Source organism: Tamandua tetradactyla, chromosome 9 (genome assembly GCF_023851605.1).
Source record: "Tamandua tetradactyla isolate mTamTet1 chromosome 9, mTamTet1.pri, whole genome shotgun sequence".
Taxonomy (NCBI): domain Eukaryota; kingdom Metazoa; phylum Chordata; class Mammalia; order Pilosa; family Myrmecophagidae; genus Tamandua; species Tamandua tetradactyla.
Genome location: NC_135335.1, coordinates 9,905,768 through 9,920,219, shown reverse-complemented (window position 1 = coordinate 9,920,219; position 14,452 = coordinate 9,905,768). Strand labels below are relative to the sequence as shown.

The 14,452-nt window shown below is 56.3% G+C and overlaps 1 protein-coding gene across 12 annotated transcripts in view; it reads right to left on the bottom strand.

The window, feature by feature from the left end:
- Positions 1-14,452, bottom strand: part of NRXN2 (neurexin 2) — a 100,032-nt gene that overhangs the window by 10,877 nt on the left and 74,703 nt on the right. For 8 of the 12 annotated variants that reach the window (XM_077115834.1, XM_077115836.1, XM_077115842.1 and 5 more), the window contains 4 exons: positions 12,791-12,962; positions 8,540-8,629; positions 4,715-5,040; positions 1,078-1,156 (listed from right to left, as the gene is read on the bottom strand). In XM_077115834.1, coding sequence (XP_076971949.1) covers positions 1,078-1,156; positions 4,715-5,040; positions 8,540-8,629; positions 12,791-12,962 — 667 coding nt within the window. The remainder of the gene's footprint in view (positions 1-1,077; positions 1,157-4,714; positions 5,041-8,539; positions 8,630-12,790; positions 12,963-14,452) is intronic. The other 4 variants (XM_077115838.1, XM_077115840.1, XM_077115845.1 and 1 more) reach the window with 1 other exon arrangement.

Sequence of the window (14,452 nt, the reverse complement as noted above, 5' to 3'; positions counted from 1 at the left end):
CAGGATGGCCTGGTCACACTGCCCACCTCAGCCGACCACACTGCCTCCCCCGCCCCTGCCTGGCACCTACCCTGACCCCCAGCCTTCCATACCCATGGTCCAGGGGCCACCCCAAATAACAGATGTGAGGACCCTCCCCTCCCACAGGCTCACTGGGGCGTCACCAGACTCCCACAGTGGGGCATGTGACACATCCTGTCCTTCTTCCATTCCCACAGCCAGCCTCCAGCAAGACCTCAGTTCCTCCCAGCCTGCCCCTTCCCCAGCTCCTAAAAGCCACCCCACCCTCTGTCTGCTCAGGAGTGCACTTCTTGCCCACACCATGTCACTCCCCACTCCCCCAGTCGGCACTCAAGATTCACCCCCACTCTGCCAGTCGGGTCTCTCTGCAATTGCACCCTGGGGCCTTCAGCCCCTCTAGAACCCCCCATCCCTGGAAGCCTTCCACCCCAGCCCTGTGTTCCTCTCATAGCAGCTCTGCCACTGGAAATTAAGCGCTTGGCCCAGGGGACACCTCCCACCCCAGCACACTGTCCACGCAGAGCTGCTGTGCAGTCACTGCCCTGGCAGCCTGGAGACCCTCCAAGCCAGAGCGCCAGCCACCTCCCAGAGCCTAGGGATGAGGGGGGTCAGGGTCAGCAGAGCCCTGCTCTACTAGTAACAAGAACACCAAGCCTTGGGGCCTGATGGGAGTTGTAGTTCTGGACCCAGGAGCTGATGGAAGTTGTAGTTCCTAGGTCTACCCCCACCCCCACCCCCACCACAACAGGACTCCTGGGAGCTGTAGTTACTCGTCTTTCTAGGGAAAGTCTCCTTCCTTTCTTCCCAGCATCCCCTGACTCTAAAACCCCAAGTCTAGGGACCTCACTACCGCTGAGATGGGCCACTAAAAGGTCACAACTGCCTCGCCAGAGGGCATCTGAGGGACCTGGTGGGGAAGTCTGTGAGGAAGGGAGGGAGCTGTCAGGGAAAGCTAAGTCCTGGCAGCAGGCCCTTGGGCATGGGCCAGGTGACAGTCGCCCTCCCCCCCAGTGTTACAGGGGGCCCCGGGGCAGGGGAGGGGGGAGAGGCACTCACCAGTACTGGGCTCACACTCCTCCAGGTCCTCATCGTCGCTTGGACACTCGGCCGAGGCCACCAAGAGGTCATCTGTGTTCTGGGTGGGGGGGGGTGGCGAGAAGAGGGGTGGGGGCAGAGGGGATTCCAGGGTAGGTCAGCTGACCCCACAGTCACTCTTGATGCATAGGATAGCAGGGAGGGGCACAGCCGACAGGGCCGAGGCTTGGGCTCAGACGACCCTAGCTGCAGTCACAAATCTAATCACTGCCTGGGTGACCTTGGTTCCCATTTTCTCCAGTGCAAAGAGAAACAGCACCATCCCTGCACCCCCGCCCCCACCCCACCCCAGGCCTGAGGATCAATGAGAGCACACATGTAGAGCATTTTACTTCTGGGAAGGAGACTGGACGCCAGCCCAGGGACTGCACAGCCGCAGTAAGGGGGCCAAGAATGCACTAGGGTAGGGGCACCGGGGAAGGCTGAGGCTCAGGGGCTCTGGAGCCAGCACAGGCTGAGACGGGGAGCGGCCCTGCAGGGGTTACCCAGCTCCAGCTTCACCACCCCATCACCCCTGCTCTCTCCCAAACCCCTCCCCACAGCCAGAGAGAACCCCGCCTCACATAATAATTAGGGCTATGGTTGCCATGACGACAGGAGTCGGCTTTGTCAGCATTTTCTCTCCTGATTGCAAAGAGACAGTCCCCAAGACGAGTGAGTGGGGTGGGGTCCTCAGGGGCGTTCATAAAAGGGACCCAGTGTAGTCCAGGTAAGAACGGGGCCTGGGAGACTGCAGGGCAGGCAAGGCTGAAGAGTAAGGATGAGGGCAGCTGGGGTGACGGTGGGGTGAGGGGGTCACAGCCTGCCTCTTTCCACCCCTGATCGCACACGCTGCAGGCCCTCCCCAAGGGGAACATGGACACAGAGGATGGACTTCCCTCTGCATTCTTCCTCCAACATAAACAACCGCCTCCTGCCACGGGTGTTCGCTCCATAGCTGTGACCCCCAGACGCCCCTTCCAACCGGAAAGTCGCCACAACCCCCCCCCCAACTGGCCTGCACAGCCCTGCTCCCCCAGGAGCTGGAGACCAGGCGCTTCCCCACGTGGTCCCCCCTCCCTAGGGCCAAGGCCAGGAAAGGCAGAACTGACGGACTGTGGTGGTTTGTAGCTGTATGTACCCCAGAAATGCAAGTTCTTAAACTGAATCCATTCCTGTGGGTGTGAACCCATTGTGAGGAGGACCTTTGCAAGAGGTTGTTGCAGTTAAGGTGTGGCCCAGCCCACTCAGGATGGGGTTTAATCCTATTACTGGAGTCCTTTAAAAGCACAAGGAAACTCAGAGAAAAGGCCACGAGAAGCAAGAAGCTGAAGGTTAAGGGAACCCAGAAGGGAAGAGAGAAGCTGGGAGAGGCTGCCATGTGAGAGGGGAGCCCGGGACCCAGGATTACCGGCAGCCAGCCCAGGACACCCCAGTCTTTGGGGAGAAAGTATCGCCTTGATGATACCTTGATTTGGACTTCATTCCAGCCTCAAAACCGTAAGCTAATAAATTCCCACTGTTTAAGCCGACCCACTGCACGGAATCGGCTTGAGCAGCTGAGGAAACTAAAATAGGCTCTAGCTTGTCTCTGCCACCTGGATAAGCCTGTCCAGTCCCAAACCTCACTCCTCCCACAGAGGTCCCAACCCAGACCCATGGAACTCACCCCTCATTCAGAGGGAGACGCTGAAGCCAGGCCTGAGAGGAGTGAGGGAGACGCTGAAGCCAGGCCTGGGAGGAGTGTGGTAGCTCCAGGCTTAGAGCCCAACAGCCCCAGGCAGTGATACCGCGGCAGGATGGGGGACAAAGCCTAAGACTGCCCACGGGTGCCAGGTGGGAGCCTCTCCGGACTCACAAGCCAGAGCAGACCCTGGGGGCAGCAACTAGAAAACTTGGCTCGGGGCAGCCACAGTATGTTGCACACAGTGGCTTTGGCCAGCAGGAAACCTACACCTGCTCTACACCTGCCCTGCCCCAGCAAAAGCACAGCTCCCAGGGGCAGTGCCCTCCAGGCCTCCCCTGGGTCTAAGTGAAGAAGATAAACCCAAATCCCTTGGCTTGACCTGACCCAGGGAGAGCACCTGAGCAAGTGAGGCAAGCCCGAGGGAAGGATAAAACAGCTGGGGGCCACTGGCACGCAGTCCCCCTAGAACCACCAGTCCAGGAGACAATGGGGCCTGCAGGTGGTGGTGGCTGCTCAGAGGCCTTGTGAAGGCCAAGGGGCGGCAGGGTGGGACCCACGGCAGGGATCCCAGCCACAAGGAGAGGCAGCTCCTGGCCTCCAGCAGCCTCCAGACAAGGGCTGCCCACCACCGAGGGTGACTCCCACCAGTCTTCCTTCTGCATCCTGTCCAGAGCAGTGCCCACTACCTCCCATTTGCCACCAAGAGCTCTGGGCTCAGGCTTCACTGGGTGGGGGGCATTCCCTTCCCCCAAGTCAGATTTCATCCCTAGTAGGTAGAGTGGTCCTCCCTGGTCTGGCAGGGGCACAAATTCATCTCAACTCTGGAAATAGTCCCCCTGGAAATGGTGGTGTATCCACCGCACCTTTGTTCACCAGTACACCACCACCTCCTCAAAGGTGACCTTACCCCCTCATCTCACCACTGCCACAGCAAGAAGGATGCAGACAGAGGCCTCTAGGACGCCACCAGAGCCCTTGGACTCTCACCTGGTGTGCTGGTTTGAAAGGATGTATGCTCCCTAGAAAATCCATGTTTTAACCAAAATCCCATTTCATAAAGGTAGAATAATCCCTGTTCAATACTGTATGCTTGAAACTGTGATTGGATCGTCTCCCTGGATGATGTGATTTAGTCAAGAGAGGTTAAACCGGATTAGGTAACAACATGTCTCCACCCATTTGGGTGGGTCTTGATTGGTTTACTGGAGTCCTACAAAAGGGGAAACATTTTGGAGAAAGAGATTCAGAGAGAGCAGAGAAGAACGACATAGCCACGAGAAGCAGAGTTCACCAGCCAGCGACCTCTGGAGATGAAGAAGGAAAATGCCTCTCAGGGAGCTTCATGAAACAGGAAGCCAGGAGAAGAAGCTAACAGATGACACCGTGTTCACCATGTGCACTTCCAGATGAGAGAGGAACCCTGACTGTGTTCACCATGTGCCTTTCCAGAGAAAGAAACCCTGAACTTCATCAGCCTTCTTGAACCAAGGTATCTTTCCCTCGATGCCTTTGATTGGACATTTCTATAGACTTGTTTTAATTGGGACATTTTCTCAGCCTTAGAACTATAAATTAGAAACTTATTAAATTCCCCTTTTTAAAAGTCATTCCGTTTCTGGTATATTGCATTCCAGCAGCTAGCAAACTAGAACACCTGGGCACTCCAACTGCTTGCAGATATCAGCCCCAATGCCCAGCCAACCCCCATCCCTACAGCCCAACCTGAGACCCTCACCTGCACCCCTGCCTACCAGCCCAAAACCCTCATCTGCACCCCTACCTGCCAGCCCAAGGCCCTTACCTGCACCCCACCTGCCAGCCCAAAACCCCCACCTGCATCCCCACCTGCCAGCCCAAGGCCCTCACCTGCATCCCCACCTGCCAGCCCGAGGCCCTCACCTGCACCCCTGCCCACCAACCCCAGGGGCTCACCTGGGTTGTGCTGTCCCTCAGCGTAGGGGAGCGGCCCCGGCGCGTGGTGGTGGTGGCCATGGTCGTGGTGGTCTCCATGATGGTGGTGGCCATGTCGGCCAGCAAGGTGGTGGCCGTGGTCTCTGCACTGAGCAGCACGGACGGCCCCTCCCCCACCAGGCGCAGGTGGCCCTCGGTCCGCACATTGGGGTCACTCTCAGCGGCCAGCGCCAGCACCTTGAGCCCATTGTAGTAGAGGCCGGACACCTGGCCCTGGAAGGGGCGGCCCTGATCCCGGCCCCCGATCTTGATAGCAGCCTGGCTGTTGAAGATGGTCAGCTGGCGGCCTGGGGGGAGGGGGTGACAGGCAGAGAAGGGACAGGCAGTGGGGGGGAGACCAGCAAGAGGACGAAAGAGGAGCCAGACAAGAAGCCAGCAAGTGGGGATGAAGGGGCGTGGGGCACAGGGAGGGAGAAATAAGGAAGGGACAGACAACCAAAGGGAAAGTCCTTGTCAGCCCCAGCCCCAGCCGGGGGTACCCCAGAGGGCAAGAGTCCTCAGGGCACACATGGGCTGGGGAAAGGGAGACAGGTGCCCCCTCTCCCCACCATGCTCATGCCTCCCACCCCACCCGGAGCCCCTCCTCCCCTGCCCCCAGGGCCAAGGCCCCTCTTCTTTCTCCCTCGATTTGATCCCATCTCCTCTTCTCCCTTCTGCTTCCCCAAACATCCACTCCCACTGTCCGACCCCAAGCCAAGGAGCCCTTGGAAGCAACAGACAGAGGCGACCAAGAGACAAAGAGACAGATGGAGACAGCAGGCCAAGAAGGGGAGTCAGTGCAAGTCAGGGCAGAGAGTGGAGGGCAGAGCCAGGCGCCACAGTGCTTGAGGGTGGGTGCCCCACACAGCCGCCCCAACCCCACCTTAGCCTGCTCCCTTGGTCCCCCACCCCAGTCCCCTCTCTCCCCGCCTGGCCAAGGCCCAGTCACTGCCCATGGCTCAAGCCCTGGAGAACAGAGGCCTGCCTCCCCACCAGGACGTGCAAGCCCCAAGATGGAAAATGTTAAAGGGACCTTGCTTCGCTCGCTGACAGCCAAATAATCCACTCCAGCTCAATCTTGCTCTTGGCTCAGCAGTGACACCTCAGAATTCCCACCTGGGTGGGGTTTGGCTGTGCTGTTTGATTTTAGTGGATCTGGGGGTCGGTTTAACCCTCTGAGTTTGTTGCTTTGGTTTGGTTTTTAGAAAAGAGATTTATTATGTTTAAGTTTAGATTTAACTTTGGTTTTGGTGTCGGCTTTTTTTTTTTTTTTTTTTTTTTTTTTTGCAGGGGAGGGATTGGGCAGAGGGACTCCTGCATTGCTCCTTTGTCCCCCAGACTTTGAGCTGCTGGCGCTGGGGGGTTTAAGACCTGGCTTAGCCCTTGTTAGCCTCTGGTTAGTGCCTCGTTAAAGATCTGGTTTAGAGTTAGGTGACTGGAGCCCTGCCCCCAAACCCAGGCTGAGGACAGTCCAACTCGTGAAACCCACATCCTCGCTGGAAACATGGGTTCTCTGGGACACCAGGTCCCTGCATGCTCCAGCCCTCCATGTGGCCTCTGGACAAGGAACGGCCACTGGTGCCTCTCCCCACTCTCCTCCTCAGCACCTCACCTCCTCCTCCAGCACCATCCCACCATGGACAAGCCCAGGTTCCCACTGACCCTGACCTCCTTCATCCAGGCTAGGAGACGACCAGGGATGGACACTCACTGCAGTCACCTCCCTGGGTCTCGCATGCCCAGGCCCCCACAGGCAGTGTCTCACAGACCAGGGGGAACGTCACTGTCACAGGCGGGTGAGCTGGTGCCCAGAGAGGCCAGGACTAGTGAACGGCTGCCTTGGGCAAAATCCCAAAATGCCAGCCCTGGAGAGGCCCTGGAGAACCACGATATCCAAAGTTTCCCAAAGCAACATGTTCCAAGGCATAAGAATTATGAGAAAAATACACGGAACAAGGTTTGCAGTGACCCAAATGAGTTTTGGAAACAAACACGTTTCTCATGGGACTTCTCAGAGCCTTCATGAAACTAATGTGCATGTGAATCTCCAGGAAGAAGAAACAAAATTCAGCATTTCCCAAACTTATTTTACCATAAAACCCTTTATTGTGAAGCATCTCATGAGACTTGTGTTTTAAAGAACATGTTTTGGAACTGGGTAATTGATTCATTCAATAAATATTTATTGAACATTTACCATCTGCTGGGCACTGATGTTAAAATAATCCCCTCCAAGAATGTCCAGGGCTTGTTTTCAAGTGCTTTCCGCCCTTTGTTTCAACTGATTCTCACAACATTCCTGGGGGGTGGGGGTGGAGGCTGTTTTATCAAGGAGGGAACTGAGGTTCTGGAAGGGAAAGCAGCTGACGGAGGACACACGAAAGTCGATTCCCATTCCATGCTTTGGGAGATGCTGATCTAGCCCAATCCTTCATTTTCTAGAAGAAATTGAGGCCTGAAGAGAAGGTGTGAACTCACAAGCCTGAGTTCTTGCCTCATCTAGACCACACGTCTCCCCACCCCCCACCCCAAAAGGGACTGCCCAGCTTTCCCCACTCTGTGGGGTCAAGAGTTGTCCCAGCCTCAGCCCAGGCTGCTCCCTTGGCCTCTACGATTCCGGGGAGGGAGGAGGGTAATGGCGATGGAGCCACACACAAATTAGCAAACTCTGCGGCCCCTGCCCTGCTCCCACCTACCATGAATTCCTCAAAGGGTTAAAGTTCGCCCTGCTGGAGAGAGCAGCCCAGTATGGCTGGGGGCTGTAGGTTTTAGCGATGTCTGTTACAGTCCCTTTAACTTTTTGTCCTGTTGTGGATTTATCACATCTGGTTATCAACATGTTTAGTTCCCCACTGGCCATGTTGGGGGTTGGAAGTTACATTTGGGGGTTTTAGTTGGGGAAGGCCCCAGTGGCCATTTAAAAGCACAGTTATCAGCTGGTTAAGTGGAGGTTTAACAGTTCTAATCCCCCCTAGAGTTTAGCCTTAGAGGTACAGAGCTCGCCCCCCTCCAAAGGGAATGGGAGGACTGCAGATGGCCTTGCCCTTGGCCCCCAACTTCCCTTGGTGACAAGAAGCCTTCTCTCCAACCCCCAGCAGCACCTGGCCATGTGCGGACCTTATCTTGAGTCTACTCTTTCTCGGCAGCCCAACAGGCACAGAAACCCCATCTCCTCTTTCCCTATGCCCTCGAGTCTCTCCTCGTACTACCACACTTCTAAGGGAACTTCTGGAACAAAGCGGCCCACTCCAGACTGCAGCCCCCAGGCCCTCTTGGAGCCTTCCCAGTAGGATCTGAGGCCCTGCTGTTCCCTTCTCTCCTGGGTGAGCCCGGGGAAGCTTCCTGCTTTGGATCCTTTGCAGTGCGTGCCCTGCTTCCTTGAAGACTTCCAGCCTCTAAGTGCGCAGCAGCCCTCAACTCTCCCCTCACAAAACCCCTGGGATGGGCTTCAGGTGGGGGAACCTGCTTGCCCACTCAGCACCCCTACCCTGGTTGTGATTTACCAGCTTAGCAAGAGCAGGGGAGGTTCTGGGGCCATGGATGTCAGGGTTAGCCTACTTCATCCCAGGTTTGGAAATGAAGACTCTCCCTCCTCTCAGAAAATAAACGCTCTCCCCCCAAACCCACCCCTCTGAAAATACACAGGCCCTCCTCGACTATAAACTGGAAGAGAACACTTCCGATGGCCACTCTTCCCTTCCCTCGGGGGTGGGGAAGGCATGGATGGGAAAAGAGAGAGCTCTGCACCTTTAAGATAGTGTTTTAAAAGTTAATTAATTAATTAATTAATTAATTCTGGTTAATTACCTTTGTCGAGCAGCCACTCATCTACTACTCGACCAAGCCGGTAGGGGATTCTCTGTCTAGCAATCGCCAGGCGCTCGTTATCAAAGTTTCCTTGGAAAAGTTTAGAAAGACAGTAGGTTTCTCAGGCGGCGAAGTCCAAAGGAGTTAGAAAAGTAATTATTCATTTCTTAGGAGACTCAGAGTAAGCAGCAACATCCAACGGAAAGAGGGGGGAGGTCCACCAAAGCCAGGAAAGGAAACACGGGCCCCTCTTCTTTCCCATCCTTCCACCCCCCACCCCCCACCCTGGGCGCCCCATCCAGAGCAGCCCCACCCTGGGGGCAGAAGCAACCAAAAGAAAAATAGAGGGGAAAAGAAGAAAAGGAAAGTGAATGAAAGAAAGGCAGCTGGAAGGTCAAAGGTCAGAGGTTAACAGGTTTATCTGTGGTCAAGCTGTTGAGGCCCCCCCTTACTTCCCCAACCCAAAGTGGGGTATTGGGGCAGGGGAGGGGCATTTAGCAGGTTTAAGTTAGGGGCTGGCCCAGCTGGTTACTGCGTTTAGAGGGTGGTTTAGAGGGGAGGGATGGGTTAAGCAGGGTTTATGCGGCATTTAGGGGCTTGGGGGGGTCACCCGGCACACGCATTTAACAGTGAAATTTAAACCTCTTCTCCAAGGCACTTCAACCCTTTATCCTCCATCCTCACTCCCAGCTTTATACCACCACACCTCCTGCTCCCAAACCGACCCTGGCACTTTCTGCCTACTCCATAGGGCCCCAGCTCCCTCCTTTCCACCTGCCACACTTACAGGTAATATAAGGACTTAGTGCCTGTGTGGGATCGTGGCCAGCAGCCCTCAGAACCCTACCTGCTTTCCAGCATTCTCATGGCCCTTTGCGTTGCCTCCTATCTCACCTCCCCTTCCACCCACTCCTCCTCCCTGAGCCCCTTCCCCGCAGTCACCCCCCAGCCTCCCCTCCTCCCTCCTTGGCCCCACTCCGAAATGCTCTCCACACCTATCTCAGCTCCATTTCAAGACCTCAGACTTCTCCCTTCCCAGACCCAGATTCCCCTCTTTCTCAAATCCTTTCTGCCCTAAGGACCCAACCCCGCTCCCCAACTTGCTCACCTTACCAGCCCCACCATAGCCGTTCTCCTTCAGCCTTTCCCCACTCCCAATATCCCTCTTCTCAGTCCTCAGCTACCCATCTGGACACCCACCTGTTCCTCTCACTCTCCATTCTCCAGCCCATGGGGAGGGAGGATGTGCGTGCGCATGTGTGTGTGTGTGTGTGTGTGTGTGTGTGTGTGTGTGAAGCCTGTGCAAAACGGGGTTTGTTGGTGGCCCTGGGAGGATCTGTGTGTCCTGCCAATGTCCATGGGCCACAGATGACGCCTGTCCCCAGCAGTAGACATGGAGATGGCCTCCTTTGGGAATCTGGACACTATTCCTATTTAAACCACCTAGGCACTGGTCAATGCATGTGCATGGTGGTGAACACACCTGCCCAGGGATATCTGAGCCCAGGTCTGTCTGTGCCCATACCCTGTGAGTGTGCACATCCGCATACTCACATTTGCATGTACCATGCCCCCCCTTAGGTGCTTATGAGTCAACGAGACCCTGACATCCCATCAGATTCAGGACCCTTGTGTTTAAGCTGAAATGGATTATTCAGTGGGTCATTCACTCAATAAATGTCCCTTAAGCACCTGCTCTGTTCCTGGTGCTAGGCCCATGAGGAGCCCCCTCCAGTAGGGGGTGGCTGACACGTGACCAGTGGTGTTATGTGTTCTGCTACAGGTAAGCCCCGAGCACCCAACTGTAGGGGATGGGTTGGGAGGGGGTCAAAGATGACCCCACTTGGAGCAATGAATTGACTAGGAGAGAGTCAAGTGAGGAAAGGGGAGTGCCCTGCAGAGGCCCCAGAGGCAGGGGAGCAGGAGGCACCCCAGGGACCATGTGCAGTGGGATAGTCTGCATGTGTGTCCTGAGAGGAGGGAGGAGCATACATCTGCATTGTTGGTTGGAGGCTGAACATATAATCATTCAAAGACTCTGTGGTTGGACTGCCTCCACTACACATGCTCTTCTAGCACTTTCCTATATTGTCTCATGGAATCCTCACAGTATGGCTGTGAGCTAGGCATTTTTCCCCATCTTCCTGGGGTGGAAACTGAGATCCAGGGAGGTTAAACGACTCATCCAAGGTCACACAGTTTGTCAGTAATAGATCCAGGATTAAAACCCCAGCCCTAAGGATTGGAGATCCCTGAGCTGTGTCTCCCTGAGGTTCTGGAGGCCCCCCATCTCTGGCCCATGCACACCGCTAACCTGGCCTTTGTAGATCTGCCCTCACACTGCATACAGCAACCACCAGCCCCTTAGGCTGCCCTGCTTTTTGGAGGTAGTGGGGGTGGGGGAACAGTCAAGATCCACACCCCCAGCCAGGGGTCCCTGAGCAGAGGAGAGCAGGCGTAACTCCCCAAACCTGGCATCTGGCCAGCAAGGCTCCAGGTCCTGGCTTGACAAGGTAAGCTCTTTATGCCCTCTCGGCCCAGCCCTGACCAGCACAAGCTAATGTTATCATGCCACCGAGATGGCTCTGGGGTGTATGCATTTAAGAGAGGGCAGTCACACCCACACAGCCTGGTCTGTCTATGTCTGTGGGGCAGGGGTAGGGGTGACTGCACAGGGGGCATTTGTGTCTGAGTGACCTCACACGTGCCCTTGTCCTTGGTGTCGGCTGGCATCCCTCTGTGAGCTGTTTCCATGTGTGTCTGTCTGTCTGATCACATGGATGTCTGCAATTCTCTGTGCAATGGGTTGGTCTACGTATATTTCAGCCTCTGTGTTTCTTCTAGGCCATGAGCATTTCTTCATCTCCTGAGCTGCCTGAGAATGCCTAGGTGCCTGTATGGTTGTGAGCTATGAGCCTGAACTACCACATTTCTTCCTGTATCACAAGGCCCATGTGGGTTCGCACACTTGCACCATTCACTGTCCTTCTGCCCATGCCCCTGTGGGTCAACAGGGGCAGCTTCTCTTCCTCCTGCTCAGCCTAGTCTGCAGGGGCTCTCTCTGCTTCTCAGCCAGTCTCTGAGTGAGACTGCAGTGTGGCTTGGCCTGGACCTTAGCACCTGCTTCTGTAGTTCTCCCCTGCAGTCTAGGCTATCCCCCACCCCCGTCTTTAGCTCCCTGGTTGGGCTCTCTACTCTTCCTCCTGAGGCTCTGTCTACCTCTCCTCTCCCTGGCTGGGTCTGCCTGTCAGCATCTCCATCTATCTCTCAGCATCTCTCCTGGAGCTGCCTCTGTTTCTGCAAATGTCTCAGGCACTATTTTCACATCTCCCCATCAATTCCCCTCTGGTTTCCTCTCTCTCTGAGGCACTTCTTCTCTGCTTCCCTCAGTATTTTGCAAAACCTCTACCTCCTCCTTTCTCTCATGTTCTCATACCCATTCCTCACCACAGCTGGCCCACTGTTAAAGCAGGTCTGCCTGTCTGCATTGCTCCAGCCCCCCACCTGACTGTGAGACACTGCAAGTGGGAGTTGTGTCCTGCCCACCTCTGTCCTAGAACAGGACCTGATACCTAGGAGGTGGTCAATGAAGGTTTGTTGTGCACATTTGATCCTATTTTTCACTCTTGTGTCATCCATCTCTCTCTCTCCCTTTCACCATATGCCTTATTCCCTGAGACACTGAATCCTTTTTCTCTGGGTCTCCTTGGCTACTTCTCTGCCTTTATTTCAATCTCCACACATGGGTCTTTGACTTGCTCTTTTTAAAGACCCTGGTCCTTAAGAACAGCACAGCCTCTTTGCCAAGACAGATTCTGTTACTTCTGGATCTTTCCTCCGCCGTTTCTGCAGCGGCCTGGGAATTTCGACTGGACCCCCATTTCTCAATCACCCTTTCCTCAAAGGCGCAGACTCTCTCTATCACTCTCTTGCCTCCACTTCTCTTCTCCCTCCATCCCCAAACTACACCCTGGTTCCTCTCAGTTCGCCCCCTCATCCCAGCTGACAGATTCCCCCACAACGCGCAAATCCCGACCTTTCCTTTCAGCTCTGCGGGGTGCTGGTCCTTCCACCCCCGGTCCCGCCTTGGCCCCGCCCCTACAAGCTTTTCTCGTAGCCCCGCCCCACCAGCCGCCGGAAGCTCTCCTTAGCCCCGCCCCTGCCGAGGCAGCGCTCCTATCAGACGCCGCCAGCGGCCCGGCCCGTCCCACCTCGCCCACCGCGCATCCTCTGCAGGCCGGCGCCGCCTACCTGCCGGGTACCGCTCGTTGACCGGCCAGCTGTCCACCTGCAGGGTGGCGTTGCCGCCACTTCGAGTGAAGCGCACCACGTGGTACTTGCCGTCGCTCACGATGGCGTTGGGCTCGTCTATGGTAATGTCGTCCGTGCCCACGTTAAAGATCACCCCCACGGTGCCCTGGTCCTGGGGACAGGGAGGTGGAGGTCAGCGGCCGCGAGGGAGCTGCCGCTCACCCGCAGGCTACCGGTCCCTCCTTCTAGAACTCCACCTGGGACCACCACCCGCCCAGTTCCGCGGCACTTTGCCGCTTTGCCACTCCCCTTTCCCTTCGCTAGAACCTCTCAACTGCTCAAAGAGGTAGGCAGGGCTTGGCACTCTCATATGCAAACAAAAGAATAATCTAAGGCTCAAATTAGGGGAAGCATGGCGAGAGGTGCAAAGTCTGGACCCAGCGCCCTTTCCACGCGCCACACCTGCCTCTTGCCTTTCGGTTTGCCCAGAATATTCACATATATTTACACTTGCCTGAGCAAGGACCACTGAGCCAGACCCCAGAGACAACCAGGACCAAACTGGGGAACCGACAGGAAGGACCACAGAGTGGCCTGCATGGGGGACAGGGAGGGAGCCGAAGGGAAGACCAATAGAGAAGACAGCCTGGTGTCTGACCACTCCTATCCCCCCTCCCTACCTTGTAAGCTCAGTGCTCCCCTTCCCAGAAAATCCAGCTCCTCATCTCTCCCAGCAAGTTCAGCCTCCTCTGCTCTGCATGCTCAGCCTCCCCTTCCCTCCCCTCTCCTCCCCTGCATGCACAGCCTCCCCTGCTCTGCATGCTCAAACTCCCCACCTCTGCATACTCAGCCTCCCCACCTCTGCATACTCAGCCTCCCTTCTCCTCTCCACCCCAGGAAGCTCAGCCTCCCCTCTCCTCCAAGCTCAGCCTCTCTTCCTCTGATGCTCAGCCTCCCCTCCCCTCCTCTGAATGCTCAGCCTCCCCTCCCCTCCTCTGAATGCTCAGCCTCTCCTCCCCTCCCCTGCATACTCAGCCTCCCCTGCTCGGCTTGCTCAGCTTCGGCACCTCTGCATACTCAGCCTCCCCTCTCCTCTCCTCCCCAGGAATCTCAGCCTCCGCTGTCCTCCAGCTCAGCCTCCCCTCCCCTGCAAGCTCAGCCTCCCCACCCCACCCCTCCCCTTCCCTGAAAACTCAGCCTCCCCTCCACTTCCTTGCATGCTCAGCCTCCTCTCCCCTGCATGCTCAGCCTCTCCTCTGCTCCCCTGCATACTCAGCGGTGAGCAGACCCCTGGAGCTCCCTCACCAAGGCATCAGCTTGCCTCTCCTGGCAGCTTATTGGCCAGAAGTAGGTCAGGTTCTGAGTGTGGGGGTGGCCCCTCTGCAGGATGGGGGAAGAGCTTTGGTCTGTGTGTGTATATGAGGGTGATGGGCATGGGAAGAGACCCAGGGTAAACAATGTTGGATTCACTAAGGAAAGGTGAGCATGGAGGATCAGGGTATGGAATAGGGCTGACAAGGGAGAGGCAGAGGATGGCTAGGGCCTGGTGAAGGAGGGAAAACCCTACATGTTAGAACCCTTCTGTGGAGACAGAAGCCACCCAGAACCTAGCCCAGGAAGACATCCATGGTTGGTGCTGGAGTGAGAGGGAGAGGGTCACTG